Source organism: Nicotiana tomentosiformis, chromosome 5, assembly GCF_000390325.3.
Source record: "Nicotiana tomentosiformis chromosome 5, ASM39032v3, whole genome shotgun sequence".
Taxonomy (NCBI): domain Eukaryota; kingdom Viridiplantae; phylum Streptophyta; class Magnoliopsida; order Solanales; family Solanaceae; genus Nicotiana; species Nicotiana tomentosiformis.
The window spans coordinates 93,621,829-93,638,457 of record NC_090816.1 but is presented as its reverse complement, the minus strand read 5'-3'; the positions used below and the strand labels follow the sequence as shown (position 1 = coordinate 93,638,457).

The 16,629-nt window shown below is 42.1% G+C and overlaps 3 protein-coding genes across 3 annotated transcripts; 1 reads left to right on the top strand and 2 right to left on the bottom strand.

Annotated features, from left to right (window-relative positions):
• Nucleotides 1–437: 437 nt before the first annotated feature.
• LOC138892805 (uncharacterized) lies at nt 438–1,031 on the bottom strand. The gene has a single exon (XM_070176547.1). The coding sequence runs from the start codon at nt 1,029–1,031 to the stop codon at nt 438–440; it is 594 nt and encodes a 197-aa protein (XP_070032648.1).
• Nucleotides 1,032–4,892: 3,861 nt separating this feature from the next.
• On the bottom strand, nt 4,893–5,420 carry LOC138892804 (uncharacterized). Its single transcript, XM_070176546.1, has one exon. The coding sequence runs from the start codon at nt 5,418–5,420 to the stop codon at nt 4,893–4,895; it is 528 nt and encodes a 175-aa protein (XP_070032647.1).
• A 2,191-nt stretch (nt 5,421–7,611) lies between these two features.
• On the top strand, nt 7,612–9,173 carry LOC138892803 (uncharacterized). Its single transcript, XM_070176545.1, has 2 exons — nt 7,612–7,660; nt 8,518–9,173. Exons 1-2 carry the CDS (start codon nt 7,612–7,614, stop codon nt 9,171–9,173), a joined length of 705 nt encoding a protein of 234 aa, XP_070032646.1.
• The last annotated feature ends 7,456 nt before the right edge of the window (nt 9,174–16,629 follow it).

The window sequence follows — 16,629 nt, the reverse complement described above, 5'->3', positions numbered from 1 at the left end:
ATTGGCCCAATAACATCCATTCCCCAAGCAACGAAAGGCCAAGGAGAAGACATGGAATGCAACTCTGAAGGAGGCGAGTGAATAAGGTCACCATGAATCTGGCATTGGTGACACTTGCGAACAAAACTGAAGCAATCTCGCTCCATAGTTAGCCAATAATACCCTGCCCGCAGAATCGTCTTCTCCAAAACATATCCATTCATGTGAGTTCTTCATACCCCTGAATGCACTTCACTCATGATCCGCTCAGCTTCTGTGGCATCTATGCATCTCAACAAGTTCAAATTTGGGGTCCTTTTGTACAAAATTTCCCCATTAAGGAAGAAACCGCCAGCGAGCCACCTTATAGTTTTTTTTATCTCCCTTGGCATGTTCTGGGTATTCCCTTGTTTTCAGGAATCATTTTATGTCATGATACCATAGTTCACCATCTGGTTCTACCTCAATTGTATTGCATTAACCATGTTGATTCCAAACTTGGATTTCCAATGGATCATACGAGTGTTGCCTGGATAAGGGAGCATCGTGGCTAAGGTAGCCAAAGCGCCGGCTAGCTCATTGTGAAACCTAGGAATGTACTTGAACTCGATGGATCTAAATCTTTTGCTCAGGTCTTGGACACATTGTCTGTATGGAATAAGCTTGATATCTCGAGTCTCCCATTTGCCTTGGGCTTGCAGGATAAACAAGTTAGAATCTCCCATAACCAATAGTTCATGCACATCCATGTCGAGGGCCATTTTCAAACCCATGATACAAGAATCGTATTCTGCCGTATTATTGGAACAGAACAACCGAAGTCGGGCCATTGCATGGTAATGCTGTCCAATAGGTGAGATGAGGATTGCCCCGATCCCGACTCCTTTGATATTGACAGCCCCATCAAAATACATCTTACATACATGATTGTCGTCTGGAGCTACTTCCTTTAATGAGTTGACCTCTTTGTCCTGTAAGTATGTGCTCAGTGGCTTGTAATCATCATCAACTGGATTCTCTGCCAAGTGATCTGCCAGAGCCTGTGATTTCATTGCGGTGCAAGTGACATAGATGATGTCGAACTCTGTGAATAGGATTTGCCATTTTGCGAGCCTGCCAGTGGGTATTGGCTTTTGGAAGATGTACTTTAAAGGATCAATTCTGGATATTAGGTAAGTAATGTAGGCCAAAAGATAATGCCTCAACTTCTAAGTGACCCAAGTCAAGGCACAACAAGTCCTTTCTGAAAGGGTATACTTAACCTCAAAATTGGTGAACTTCTTGCTCAAATAATAGATTGCTTGTTCCTTTTTTCCTGTCGCATCATGTTGCCCCAGAACTCATCTGAAGGAATTATCCATCACTGATATATATAAAAAGAAAGGCCTACCCGGTTTAGGTGAGACCAGTACAGGGGGTTTCGACAGATAGTCTTTGATCCCGTCGAATGCTTTTTGGCAGTCGTATGTCCATTTAACAGCAACATTTTTTTTAACAACCTAAAGATGGGCTCGCACGTGGTTGTGAGTTGAGGAATAAACCTACCGATGTAGTTCAACTTCGAGAGCAAACTCATGAATTCAGTTTTGTTCTTCGGGGGTGGCAGATCTCGAATGGACTTTATCTTAGACGGATCCAATTTGATGCCTTTTCGTCTGACTATAAAACCGAGGAGCTTCCCAGATGGAACCCCAAATGCACACTTGGTTGGATTAAGCTTAAGGTCATACCTTCGCAGTCGTTCGAAGAACCTTTTCAAATTGCGCATGTGATCAGCCTAAGTTTTTTATTTTATGATGACATCATCGACATATACTTCAATCTCTTTGTGCATCATGTCGTGGAACATGGTAGTCATGGCCCTCATGTAAGTTGCCCCTGCATTCTTCAAACTGAATGGCATGACTCTGTAGCAATAAGTGACCCATGGAGTGGTGAAAGCGGTGTTTTCTGCATCATTCTTATCCATTAGAATCTGGTGGTACCCAGCATAGCAATCCACAAACGATTGTATCTCATGCTTTGCGCAATTATCTACAAGAATGTGGATGTTTGGTAAAGGAAAATTATCCTTTGGACTTGCTTTGTTCAGGTCTCTGTAGTCAACACAGACTCTGGTTTTTCCATCCTTCTTTGGCACAAGCACAACATATGCCACCCAGGTAGTGTATCGGACAGCTCTGACCACATTGGCGCTCAGTTGCTTCATTATGTCCTCTTTAATTTTGTCACTCATATCCGTTTTAAATTTTCATTGCTTTTCTTGGACTGGTGGAAAATCATGATACGTGGGAAGCTTATGAACCACTAGATCAATACTTAAACCCAGCATATCATCATAAGACCAAGCAAACACATCTCAGTATTCAAATAAAAGTTGAATCAAGGCATCTCTGGTTTTTTGTTCAGTGTGAACGCTTATCTTTGTTTCTCTAACTTCTTCATGACTTCCGATATTAATTGGCTCAGTTTCATCGAGGTTGGGCTTAGACTTGTTTTCAAATTGTTTCAACTCTCTTTTAATTTGCTTAATATCCTCATCTTCATCATATTCAACCTCTTGATGCATTATTTTGAAATTAAACAGCTTTTTAAGATCTGAGCGTGAATTTTGCATGCATGTCATGATATTAAAGAAGACATTAATAAAACTGAAATGGAAATAAAATGACAGAAATTAGGAAAAGGAAAATATACAAAACTTAATATGAAATTAAACTGCATTTTATTGAATTTGAAAGGATAGAAGGGTTAACATAAAAAAAATCATAATAAGATGTTTGGATTACAACCCTGAAAGTAAACCAAAGTACAAAAAAGAAGTTGCAAAATCAAACTACCAAGACTCATTCCTTGTAAGGTGAGGAGTTGTTTCCCAGTTGTTGAGCATGGTGTCTGGGCTAATTAGTTGCATATCGACACGACTAGTGCCTTCACCAGCCTAGATCAAATTCACTTCAGAAAATATCTTGCTAAGGCCATGGCAAATTTCATCAATGTTTGCATGCGTCGAAGAATTTTGACCCTCTTGGAGTCGTGGCTTGACAAAAGTGTAGAAAATGTAAGGGATAGGTTGCTGAAAGACCCACACATGCTTTTTGTGATGCTTGGATTTGTCTTCGTCTGCTTATGTTGGCTTGAAGCCTAAACCAAAAGTACCCTTGTTACTGAAGGGAGAAATAGGTTCTGGAATTCCTTGTAATGATGCCCCTAAACCTTTTCCTGGCTCATAACCTTGTCTCAGTATAAGTGCAGGTACCATTACAGATATGGAAGAAAGACGAGGATGCAGAATAGGCTTTCCTTCCTCAACATGGTCCACAACAACCACTTCGAATGCCTAATAGACAATGGACTCACACCCTTCGTTGGCCTTAATACACGGGATCAAAGGGTCTTTATAAATGGATGACTAGTCTTCTCTGTGAATAATAATTTATTGCCTGTCATGTTCGAATTTGAGCATCTGATGCAAGGTGGATGGCACAGCTCGGGCCGTATGGATCCATGATCTTCCAAGAAGAAAGTTATAATAAGTTCCCATGTTTACTACTTGGAAAACAATTTCAAAATCAGTCGGCCCAATCGTCATGGTAAGGTTGATCTCCCCAATGGTATCTCTCGCTGAGCCATCAAAAGCCCGGATGCGAACATTGCTGGGTTGGATTCTGTCTGTATTAATCTGCATGCTTTTCAAAGTAGAGAAAGGGCATACATCTATTCTCGAGTCTCCATCAACCATCACTCACTTTACATAATGCCCCTCACATTTGACGATCTGGTGCAAAGCCTTATTGTGCCCGGCTCCTTCCTCGGTAAGTTCATCATCAGTAAAGGAGATTTTGTTCACCTCAAAAAATCTGTTAGCTATCTTCTCCAACTTATTCATTGTGGTCTTCTCTGAGACATGTGCCTCGTTCAGGGTCTTGATTAGTACACGGGCATGCGTTTTTGAATGTATGAACAGAGATAGTAGAGAGATTTGGACAGGAGTCTTTCTCAGCTGGACAATGATTGAGTAATCCTGAACTTTCAACTGTTTCAAAAACTCTTCCGCCTCTTCTTCAGTGACTGGTTTCTTTATTGGCATTTGGCCTTCTCTGATTTGCTTGGACTTCCTCAACTCTTCTGGAGAGTAGCACCTCCCCGATCGAGTCAAACCTCTAGTTTCCCCTAATTTCTCTATGATTTCCTTGCCTTTGTAGGTCATCACAGTACGCCCTGACTTTGCCTTGTGATGGGGTGGCCTCCGAGGACATACAACTTCGGGTTTGGAACACTGGAGCGAACATCCAACCTTGAGACCTTGGGAAAAAATAAAGTTACCTTTTTTTAGCTCAGGGCGCCTTTCACAATCTATGGTACATCTCGGCTTGAACTTACTTCCAGTCCTTCTCTTTCTTGAATCGTTCCTACTGTCATTTGTACCCAAACAACTGGCTTATATTCTTAATCTCGGCTAGTCATTCCCATGAAATGGACATCATTGTGTACTGGCAGCGGGTTGTTTGTTACATTAGGAGGGTCTTCGCCATTTGTTACAAAGATTAACTTTTCCACGATAAGTCTTTCTATGGCTCTTTTCAGAGTCCAACAGTCATTAGTTCTATGCCCCAGGACACCTGAATGATATTCATATCTAGCATTTGCTTTAAATCCATATGAATTAGGATGTATATGGTAGGGAGCGATGGGTCCAATCACGCCCATTTGCTTCAGCTTCTGGAATATACTAGAGTATGATTTAGCCAATGGAGTGAATTTTTCTACCGGCCTCTGCTCTCGACCATAATACTGCCTGGGGCGAGCATTGTAGGGTGCCCAAAAAATTTACTGCTGAGGTCGAGGGAACCTTGGAGCTGGTGCCCGTACCTGTTGGTTGGTAGGTCGAGCATAGGATTGAGCATTAAACACTACATATTATGGTGGGTCCATAGAGTACTAAGAAATTGACGGGGGAAATAATATTGAGAGTAGCTGGATTGCCCCTGCTGAACTTTCACATAAGGGTGTGATGCCCCTCTTTGAACTTCCCTGGATCCTGAAGCCATCATGGACCCATCATATCTCTTCTTTCTATTTTCCAAACTTCCCGACCCATTTTGGATTGATTGGGTGGTATCTTTGAGAGCAGCCTGACTTACAATTCTGCCAGTCTTGAGGCCATTTTCAACCATTTCTCCTATCTTAATTGCTTCTGTAAAAGGCCTACCCATTGTAGACATCATGTTTTGGAAATAATCAGGCTCTTGAGCCTCTAGAAAAATTGTGATCAACTCATGATTATCCATGGGTGGCTTAACTCTAGTCTCTTGCTCCATCCATTTGATGGCATACTCCCTAAATCTTTTCGTCGGCTTTTTCTTCATATTGGACATGGAATTGCGATTTGGTACAATATCAATATTGTACTGGAATTGTTTGACGAAGGCCTGGGCCATGTCGTCCTAGACATACCAGTGAGAGATATCTTGGTTAGTGAACTATTCAGAGGCTACCCCCACAAGACATTTCCCAAAATAAGCCATCAACAATTCTTCTTTTCCACCTGCACCCCTCAACTGGTTGCAATACCTTTTCAAGTGGGCGATAGGGTCGTCGTGTCCATCATACTTCTCAAATTTTGGGGTCTTGAACCCTGGTGGCAAATGGATGTGAGGGAACATGCATAGATCACTGAATGAAACACTTTTGTGACCAACTAGTCATTGTATATTCTTTATGTTTTGTTCAATACTTTTCATTTTCCTGGCCATCTCATCTGCCTCACCTGTCTTGGCAGGCTTTTCATGTTCCATTGGTGACTCATACTGAGGAGTATGATTGCATGGAGTCGAGAACCTCAAAGTCATATTTGGAGAGTAATATTGGCCATCATAAGCTTGAGGTGGTGGCTCATTGTTTGGCCTCGTCATAGGAGGTGGTGGCGGGATTGTATATACCGGTGCGCCAGACACGACGAGAGGGGTGTTCCTGACCGGTGCGAATGGAGGTCGCATATTAGAGGTACCAGGGGCAGCATGGAGGCTATAGTTTGGCACATACCCTAGGGGTAGAATGTGATCGCTCACTGTATGGTGCGATGGTTGAGTAGCCTGGGGTAAGGTGGAAGTTCCCTCTGAGGGACCATGCGGTGGAGGATGACCGGAAACCCAAGCTTGATATACATCGGACAATTTATGTCTCAATTTTCTTATTTCCTCCGACTCTTGCTCAACTGACTGAACCTGGGGATTGTCACTGAACAACTCGATTTCATCACTATTATCCATTACTACCATTGCCTTTGATCTGGGGAAGTAATAATGTGTTGCAAGTTTCACCACAAACCAACCACCTTAAGCTTACTATATAAGAGAGAGCAAACGTGTTAGGGCTAGGCATTTTATAGATATGAAATACACGTAATATGTCATACTATTAACATCATCACCATTTCTAACATGCTTTTGGAAGGCTTCATGTTTCATTCCGGCTTATCAGGTTGCTTCTTATTGACGCTCTTACTTTCTTCTCTCCGTTTTTTCTTTTTACTCGCGCCTCATTTTTATCCCTCATCTTAGAATCATTGAAAATATTTTGATCAAACCTTTTGTGGGTTGCCTACGTATCATATCACCGTATGAATCAGATCATTACGTAGCTCAGGGACATAACGGAGTTTTTAAAAAAAAATATTTACGAAGACAAAAATCTTTTTGGTTTAATTTCGAATTTTACTAAAAAAGCAAAATTCATTAATTCAATTCTTTTTGGTACAAGACTAAAAGAAAAAATTACATAAACAAACATTTAAACAAGACGAGACGCAACTCAAAACAAACTTTAAAAAGATACAACAACAAAACTCAAAATACTAGAAGACTCTTACAAACTCAAAGACAACAAAAGAACGATCTAAGTGGGATTGCCAAGCAAAGAAGACTCTGATATCTGCAGTAGAATCCACCGGCATCACTGTATTCAAAGCACTTATTCCTGTGGATGACCCCCAACGTCGCGTTATATCCTTTCTAAATCTGCAGATATGTGACGGGCAACGTTTAATGATACTTCTGCAAAACTCTCAAGCGGCATTCCCTGGCCACTCCTGCATGCTTGGGAGGTATATGTGGCTACCTCGAGGATCTTCCCCTTAATGTGTTCCTGAGCCAAATGCAACTCTTGATTTTTCTAACCACGGGTTTCAGCTAGATCCACCGCATCAAGCTCGTGCTCCAAGGTTATATCTCTCTTGCGCCGAACTTCTAGTAACTCCCCCTCTAAATGATTGATCATACTTTGGTAATGATGTCTTTCTATTTCAAACTCCGTGATCTGGCATTCTTGGCTTGACTCAGCTCCCCCTATTTGATCCCTCAGAACTTGAATTAATGGAGCAAAACCCATGCGCTCATGATCACAGACTACCTTGAATTGGGCTTCTCTTTCTTCGTGTTGGTGAGCGGTAGTGATCACGTTTTTCGTCTAATTTGAGATTTAAGTGCTCGCCTCTCTTGTGCCCATTGAGCCTTTTCTAGTTACGTTCTACGGAAAGAGCTTGGAAAATCATAGTTACGTTCTCAAACAGCATGATGACATGGTAGCATTATGAGTTGTGGCTTTGGCACTAAAGATTATTAACCTAAAAAGATGGAAGAATTGAACCGAAGACTATGTGATCCTTACTTGGTGTTTCTTTGTATTTCTATGAAGTACTTATTGATTATTATGACTGCCTTCTCTTTGTTTCACTGTTTATTCTACTAAGATTGGTGTTTGCCTTACATACTAGTACTATTCGACAGTACTAACATCCTTTTTGTCGGGGGCGCTACATCTTTGAATGGATGTAGGTGGTTCCATCGCAGATAGCACTGATTGCAGATAGCGCTGATCGCAGATAGTGGTGCTCTCCCTCACACTCATCACAACAGTCTTGGTGAGCCCCATTTCTTCCTGGGGTCATGTAGTCCTTCTTTTGTACAAGTTTTCATATTTTGAGGTATAACCGGGGCCTTATTGCCGGCATTGTCATGTTGATCTTTTGTACACCTTAGAGGTTCCGTAGAAGTTTATGTGGGTCATGTATGTATGTTGGGGAGGTCGTTGGATCGAGTTGTATTTTGGAAACTTAACTATGGCATAATGTATATAATGAAAAATGGACTAGCAACATTTATGCATATATACCTGATCTCTCCCCTATTTAGTAGATGATAACGCGTCCTATTTTAGGATCATGAATGAGTCGGGTAGGGAAGGTCTAATCGGCTTGCTCGACCGGGTTCACTCGGTTGAGCACCGGTCGCGCTCCCCGAGGTTGGGGTGTGACAAACTTGGTATCATAGCCTAAGGTTTTAAAGTGTCCTAGGATGTCTCGAAGCCGCGTCTAGTAGATCCCTTCTTATCGGTGTGTTGTCGACTACATCTATAATTAGGGGGCTACTTGGACATTTAAGAATGATACCCTTCATTGTTGTTCTATATCGTGCGATAGAGCGGAACGTGAGGTTGTTTTCCCCTAACTCGTGAATTATTCTAACTTTCAGTAAATAGCACCTAAGAAGAGAGCGAGAATTGGACAAGAAGCTAATACCACACCAGGAGTGGTTGTTGATCCCTTACTTGATAATGCGGGTAAGGATAATCCCCCTACTATCACACTGCCTGATTCGTTTACTCCAGAACATACTACCCCAGTTCCTACACCCGCGGAGGGTGCCACAATCCCTCCCGCCGATATACCTGTTCCACCTCCAGCCCCAGCTCCTGGTCTTGGAATTTACGATGGGGATCTTAGGGGAGCTATTCAGATGCTGACTCAGTTAGTAGCTTCCCAGGATCAGAGGTCAAATGTGGCACCCACCTCATTTAGCTTTCAAGGAGATTCTTCCGGTTCTAGGGTAGATAGGTTCCTACAGTTAGACCATCCAGTATTCACATGTACTGATTCTGGGGCAGACCCTCAGGATTTCATTGATGAGATGCATAAGCCTCTCCAAGTTATGTGTGCTACGGAGACAGAGGGAGTAGAGTTCGCCTCCTATCGTCTGAAAGGGGTGGCATATTCCTGGTTTGAGATGTGGGAGGATTCCCGTGAGGAGGGGAGCCTTCCGGCGGGATGGAGTGAGTTCGCGGATGCCTTCATAGACCATTTCCTGCCTGCCGAGACTAAGGCAACCCATGTTGTGGAGTTTGAGACGCTTAAATAGGGTAGTAATAATGTGTGGGAATATCACATGGAGTTCGTGCGCCTGTCAAAGTATGTTTCTCATATGATGCTGACTATGGAGACTAGGGTTCGTCGATTTGTGCAGGGCCTTAACCCTTTGGTTATTAATGAGGCTTCCACAGCTGCTCTAAATTCCAACATGAACTATGGAAAGATGGTGGCATTTGCCCAAGCTACGGAGGCTCAAAAGTTAAAGCTCAGGATGGAACGGGAAAGTAGTAATAGGGCCTGATCAACGGGCAACCTTGGGGATTCATTCGGAACTGGGCGATCAGCTTTTCAGGGAGGATCATCAGGGTCATCCTAGTCTTATGCTCAGTCTTCAGGTAGTGCCCCACCATCAGGGCACGGTCAGCAGCAGGGGATTCGCTTTAGACCCGGTCAGGGCAGCAGAGGGTCCCACCATCAGGGACGATTAGGAGGGAGATTCCAGTAGCAGCAGAGGGTACCATGCCCTAAGTGTGGGAGGATACATTCGGGAGTCTGCTACTTGGACATGCCAGTATGTTATGGATGTGGAATGAGAGGCATTACTCAGAGGGAGTGTCGTGCATCCTGTCAGGGTGCAGGCAGGGGCACAACTCAGTCATCCAGTCCTACAACCGCTACATCTTCAGCACCCCCTCCAGCTCGAGGCTATCCAGCAACCACAAGGCGTGGTGAAGCTAGGGGTGGTGTACAGAGTTGGGAGGACCCAACCGATTCTATGTTATGAGTGGTCGATAGAGTGCAGAGGCTTCCCCAGATGTCGTCACAGGTATATTGACTGTTTAATCTCATGATGTGTATGCCCTTATTGATCCCGGATCTTCTTTGTCCTATGTTACTCCTTATGTTGCTACGAGCTTCGGGATAGAACCGGAACACCTTCATGAGTCGTTCTCTGTATCTACTCCGGTTAGCGAGTCTATTATGGCCGCACAGGTTTATAGGTATTGTGTTGTCATGGTGCGTGGTCGGGATACCATGGCCGATCTTATTGAACTAGGGATGATTGATTTTGACGTAATAATGGTAATGGATTGGCTTTATTCATGTTTTGCCAAACTCGATTGCTGAGCCAGAATCACGAAGCTTGAGTTTCCTAACGAGCCAGCTGTTGAGTGGGAGGGGAATAATGTTATGCCAAAAGGTAGGTTTATTTCTTACCTTAAGGCCACGAAGATGATCAAAAAGGGGTGTATTTATCATTTGATCCGAGTTACGGACACCACTGCTAAGGTGCCAACCCTTGAATCTATACCAATCGTGAATGAATTCCCCGATGTCTTTCCGGATGAGCTCCCTGGAATTCCTCCACACAGGGAGATTGATTTTGGGATTGATGTGATGCCGGGCACGCAGCCTTTATCCATTCCACCTTATAGAATGGCACCGGTAGAATTAAAAGATATAAAGGAACAACTAAGAGATTTGCTAGAAAAAGGTTTCATCCGACCGAGTGTGTCGCCTTGGGGCGCACCGGTTCTCTTTGTTAGAAAGAAAGATGGATCGCTACGGATGTGTGTTGATTACCGGCAATTCAACAAAGTCACAATCAAAAACAAATACCCATTACCTAAAATAAATGATTTGTTTGATCAATTACAAGGTGCTAAGTTCTTCTCCAAAATTAATTTGTGGTCTGGGTACCATCAATTGAAGGTAAGGGAGCAGGATATTACGAAAACAGATTTTAGAACCCGGTATAGGCACTTTGAATTTTTGGTAATGTCTTTCGGGCTAACAAATACCCCGGCAACTTTTATGGATCTTATGAATCGAGTCTTCAAACCGTTCCTCGACTCCTTTTGTCATAATATTCATTGACGACATCCTTGTGTATTCACGAAGTCGAGAGGATCACGCCGACCACCTCAGGGAAGTTCTACAAACTCTTCATCAACACCAATTGTATGCAAAGTTCTTGAAATGTGAATTTTGGCTTGAATCTGTTACATTCCTGGGTCATGTCGTCTCCGGATAAGGAATTAAGGTTGATCCTCAAAAGATTACAGCGGTGAAAGATTGTCCTAGAGCTACTACTCCAACAGAGATTCACAGTTTCTTGGGTTTGGCCGGGTATTATAGGAGGTTCATTGAGGGATTCTCCACTCTTGCCTCTCCATTGACTAAATTAATGCAGAAGGCGGTTAAGTTCTAGTGGTCTAATGCTTGTGAAAGGAGTTTCCAGGAATTGAAATCAAGATTAACTTCGGCGCCGGTATTGACCCTGCCAGAGGGTACCGAGGGGTTTGTGGTGTATTGCGATGCTTCAAGGATCGGTCTTGGGTGTGTATTAATGTAATATGGTAAGGCAATAACATATGCTTCAAGGCAACTTAAGAATCATGAAAAGAACTATCCAACTCATGACTTAGAGCTTGCGGCGGTGGTTTTTGCATTAAAAATTTGGTGTCATTATTTGTATGGAGTCCATGTATATGTATTCACGGAGCACAAAAGTCTTCAATGCATTTTCAAGTAGAGGGAATTGAACTTAAGGCAGAGAAGGTGGCTTGAGTTGCTCAAAGATTATGACATTGACATTTTGTATCATCAGGGGAAAGCTAATGTGGTGGCGGATGCTCTTAGTCGGAAATCTATGGATAGTTTGGCTCACTTGGAGGCATGTCAAAGGCCCTTGGCCCGGGAGGTTCACCAGTTGGCCGATTTGGTGGTTCGTCTTGCGGACTCTAATTAAGGGGGAATGATTGTTCGAAATAGGGCAGAATCATCGCTTGTGGCGGAAGTCAGGGAGAAACAATATAATGATCCAGTGTTAGTGCAGTTGAAGGAAGGGATTCATAAACATAAGACTACAGCTTTTTCTCTTGGCATGGATGACGGTACATTACCTTACCAAGGACGACTATGAGTTCCAAACGTAGATGGTCTTCGGGAAAGAATCATGGCAGAAGCTCATACTTCTAGATATTTCGTGCACCCAGGTTCTACAAAAATGTATAATGACCTCAAGAAAGTTTACTGGTGGAATGACATGAAGAGGGGTGTGGCGGACTTTGTGGCAAAATGTTCAAATTATCAACAGGTGAAGGTCGAGCATCAAAGGCCCGGTGGGTTAGCACAGAGTATAGAAATTCCAATATGGAAATGGGAAATGATCAATATGGATTTTGTGGTAGGGTTACCGCGCACTCCGCGTAAGTTCGACTCAATTTGGGTGATCGTGGATTGACTCACGAAATCAGCGCACTTGTTGCCAGTTAAATCCACCGACACTGCGGAACAATATGCTCAATTGTATATCAAGGAAATAGTCAGGCTTCATGGCACTCCAGTTTCCGTCATTTCCGATCGAGGAGCCCAGTTCACCGCTAATTTCTGGAAGAACTTTCAGCAAAGTTTTGGGTATGTAGGTAAATCTTAGCACGGCTTTCCATCCACAGACTGACGGACAAGCAGAGCGGACTATTCAAACACTTGAGGACATGTTATGTGCTTGTGTGCTTGACTTCAAGGGTAGCTGGGATGATCATTTGCCGCTCATAGAATTTGTTATAACAACAGCTTCCATGCCAGTATTCAAATGGCGTCGTTTGAGGCCTTGTATGATAGAAGATATAGATCGCCGATTGGGTGGTTCGAGGTTGGAGAAGCCAAACTAATAGGACCAGACCTTGTGCATCAGGCTATGAAAATGGTTAAGATCATAAAAGAGCAGTTGAAAACTACTCAAAGTAGTCAAAAATCCTACTCGGATGTTCGCCGGAGAGACTTACAGTTCAAGGAAGATGATTGGGTGTTCTTAAAGGTATCTCCCATGAAGGGGATCATGCGGTTTGGAAAGAAAGGGAAATTAAGTTCGAGGTATGTCGGGCCATATAGAATCACTCAAAGGATAGGTCAGGTGGCGTACAAGCTTGATCTACCACCTGAGATGTCATTAGTGCACCCGATATTCCATGTGTCCATGTTGAAGAAGGTAGTTGGAAATCCGTTCGCTATCGTGTCGGTTGAGACCATCGAGGTTAGTGAAGAATTGTCGTATGAAGAGATTCTGGTTGCTATCCTTTATAGACATGTCTGAAAGTTGAGGAATAAATAAATTGCATCTGTAAAGATATTTTGGCGAAACCAGCAAGTCGAAGAAGCTACTTGGGAATCCGAGAATGAAATATAAAAGAAGTACCATCATTTATTTGAATAGCCATGTAATAGCTCTATAAAGTTGTCCCCCCAAAATTTTGTATCACTTGTTCGGCTAATATAGAGACACTACTTTCTAGTTATATGTCTCCCCATGAGGCTTCAGTTGGTGTTATTTTGCATTCTGTTGTGTCATTTAATTCTATATATGTTGCTAATGTGTGTTACGGGGGCTCTCTGATAGGTGGATAGGCCTAAATACAAAGGAAACTCTGGCAAAATTTTCAGAAAGTTAGGAAGTTAGGCAAATTTGGGGTTGATGGTATGTGGTACAACTGAAACTGTGTTAAGCAAACCTTGATCATTATTCGAGGACGAATGATATTAAGTGAGGGAGGATGTAAGGACCCATAAAAATTTAAACCCAAAACTCGGGGTTTCGTGGTGCCAAGTTAGATTCCTGCATTATTCCCGCGGTTCTGACTTTTTGGATTGAACAGTACCCTACGGACTTAGAGGAAAATGTTTCGTAAAAGAACGCATTTCTGCGGCCCATTATGCGGCCGCATAATCACTCTGCGGACTGCATAATGGCTGCAGAGTGAAGCAGTACGTTGGCCAAATTGAGGTCAACTTTGCGATCGATTATGCGACCGCATAACCACTATGCGGATCTCATATCGGTCGTATAATCCCTCTTGGATTTTTGCGGAGGGAGTTTTGCGGTGAATTATGTGACCGCAGAACAAGTATGCGGACCGCATACTGGTTGCATACCTGGGCCAAAAGTTCAGGCCCCTGAGGGTCATTTCTGCGGTCACTTTGCGGACCGCATAACCATTATGCGGTCGCATATGCGACCACAGATCTGTGTCGGGGCTCCTAATTTCTAATGTTTTTACCCGACCCTGTGTCGATATAACATATGCCATAGTCTATTTTGAGCTCATTTTCTGATACTATAGAATGAGAGAGGGAGCCTTAGAGTGAGAAAGTAATCCTCATCAATTATTCTTCAATTCTTGATTGAAACTTTGAAGATTATCAAGGAAAGCAACTTAGGCCTCCATCCTAGAGGTAAGAATCCATACCCTAGCCCTAAATTTTGAAACTTATACTGAAAATGAGTAATTAATAAGATGGTCCATGGGTATGAGGGTTGTTTATCTTGCATGCATGTGTGGTAAAAGAGTGTGGAAAAGTGAACTAGAACCATGAACGTTTTCCTAATTTTGGGTTCAATTTGTATATTGCTAAAATAGATTGAGATTGCTAAGGGTTCCGGATAATTGTAGAGTTTAAAGAAGTGCAATTGAGGTATGTATGGCTAACTCTCTTCTTCCTAGAATCGAACTCCTGGTGTCCGAATAATTTGTGTAAGTTCCGACTTGATCATACTAGAATTGTTTGCCTTAGTGTGTTGGGTTGAAAGATTCATGTTCCCTAATTATTTTAGATATTTACCATGTCGTCATGCTATTTGAGAACGTAACTATGATTTTCCAAGCTCCTTCCCTTATGTGTGCAATGCCTTATGTAATGGTACTTATCGACATGAATGATGACGTTATTTGAACGAATAAAAAGGGAAAGACTCGAATTGTAAAATGTGCCCAAGTGCCAAGAACTACTTAATAAATGAGGTTGTTTGTGCCATGTAATGAAAGATGGGAAAAGAAATGTGAATTGAGTGAACAATTGAAAGAGGTTATGTCTCAAGTGGGATGGCTTAGCCGATTGGCAGAGATCGGACGCCATGTTGTACATATGGTGGCATTTGTGTTGAAATTATTGATTTACATTGTGGATATGGATAAGTCTCACTTGAGATGGCTTAGCCGGCAGACCAGACTACGTGTAAAAAACACGGTGGCATTATGAGTTGTGGCTTTGGCACTAAAGATTATTAACCTAAAAAGATGGAATAATTGAACTAGAAACTATGTGATCCTTACTTGGTGTTTATTTGTATTTCTATGAAGTATTTATTGGTTATTATGACTGCCTTCTCTTTGTTTCACTGTTCATTCTACTAAGATTGGTGTTTGCCTTACATACTAGTACTATTCGACAGTACTAACGTCCCTTTTGTCGGGGGCGCTACATCTTTGAATGGATGTAGGTTGTTCCATCGCAGATAGTGGTGCTCTCCCTCACACTCATCACAGCAGTCTTGGTGAGCCCCATTTCTTCCTGGAGTCATGTAGTCCTTCTTTTGTACAAGTTTTCATATTTTGAGGTATAGCCGGGGCCTTGTTGTCGGCATTGTCATGTTACTCTTTTGTACCCTTAGAGGCTCCGTAGACGTTTATGTGGGTCATGTATGTGTATTGGGGTGGTCGTTGGATCGAGTTGTATTTTGGAAACTTAACTATGGCATAATGTATATAATGAAAAATGAACTAGCAACGTTTATGCATGTATACCTGATCTCTCCCCTATTTAGTAGATGATAATGCATCCTCTTTTCGGATCATGAATGAGTCGGGTAGGGAAGGTCTAATAGGCTTGCTCGACCGGGTTCACTCGGTTGAGCGCCGGTCGTGCTCCCTGAGGTTGGGGCGTAACATAGGGCCTCGATTAAATCTCTGTTAGGATTAATTTCCATGATGTTTGGGAGGAACTTCAGGTTCTTAAATACTTAATTTTGTTCCCATTTAGCAAAACTAGCCCACCAATTAAAGAGACTTCTCGGGGTCTTATCTCTGATCAAGAACATATGAGGTGTCTCAACCCTTATCCTTTTTTGACTGCTTCTTTGTGGAGAATCCATGGTGAACCTAAGAATAAGATTAAAAAAAAGGGTGAGGACTTACATAAACTATAGGCAAATTTCAAATTTGTTTAAATTCTTTTTTAAAAAAATATCAAATTAGGACTCAATCTATTTTTCATTATAATTTATTTTTTGAAATTACTAAACACAAAATGTTAAAGGAAAACAAATGGCTATTATTATGAAAATGACCCTTTGATACTTCTACAGAAGGCTCAAAAGATGTCTCGGCAACGGCCAAATAAAAGGATAAAATAAAACAAAAGTAGACAAAATGAATAGAATGACTATTTTTATGAAAACGACCCTTTGGTTCTCCCGAAAGAGGTTTAAAGGTTGTCTCGGCAAAATCCACCGGATATGAGGGCAAAACGATAAAAGATGATAAAAAATTGCTATATTTAATTATTATTATTATTATTATATATTGTTTTGAAAATTTTCATGCGCATGCGTAATTTTTATGCTTTTATTTAAGTGTGGGCCGAACCCGATGGAGGTTGCCTACGTATCTCACATCCGGTGAAAATCAGACCCCGTGTAGTTCGGTCAAAACCGACTATTATTTATG

Bases quoted from the DNA above. Each gene is read 5' to 3' on its own strand.
- LOC138892805 (XM_070176547.1), bottom strand. From the start codon at position 1,031: ATGAAATCACAGGCTCTGGCAGATCACTTGGCAGAGAATCCAGTTGAT.
- LOC138892804 (XM_070176546.1), bottom strand. From the start codon at position 5,420: ATGGCCCAGGCCTTCGTCAAACAATTCCAGTACAATATTGATATTGTA.
- LOC138892803 (XM_070176545.1), top strand. From the start codon at position 7,612: ATGGAAGAATTGAACCGAAGACTATGTGATCCTTACTTGGTGTTTCTT. The intron at 7,661-8,517 runs GTATTTCTATGA...TTCAGTAAATAG, and splicing joins TCCTTACTTGGTGTTTCTTT to CACCTAAGAAGAGAGCGAGA.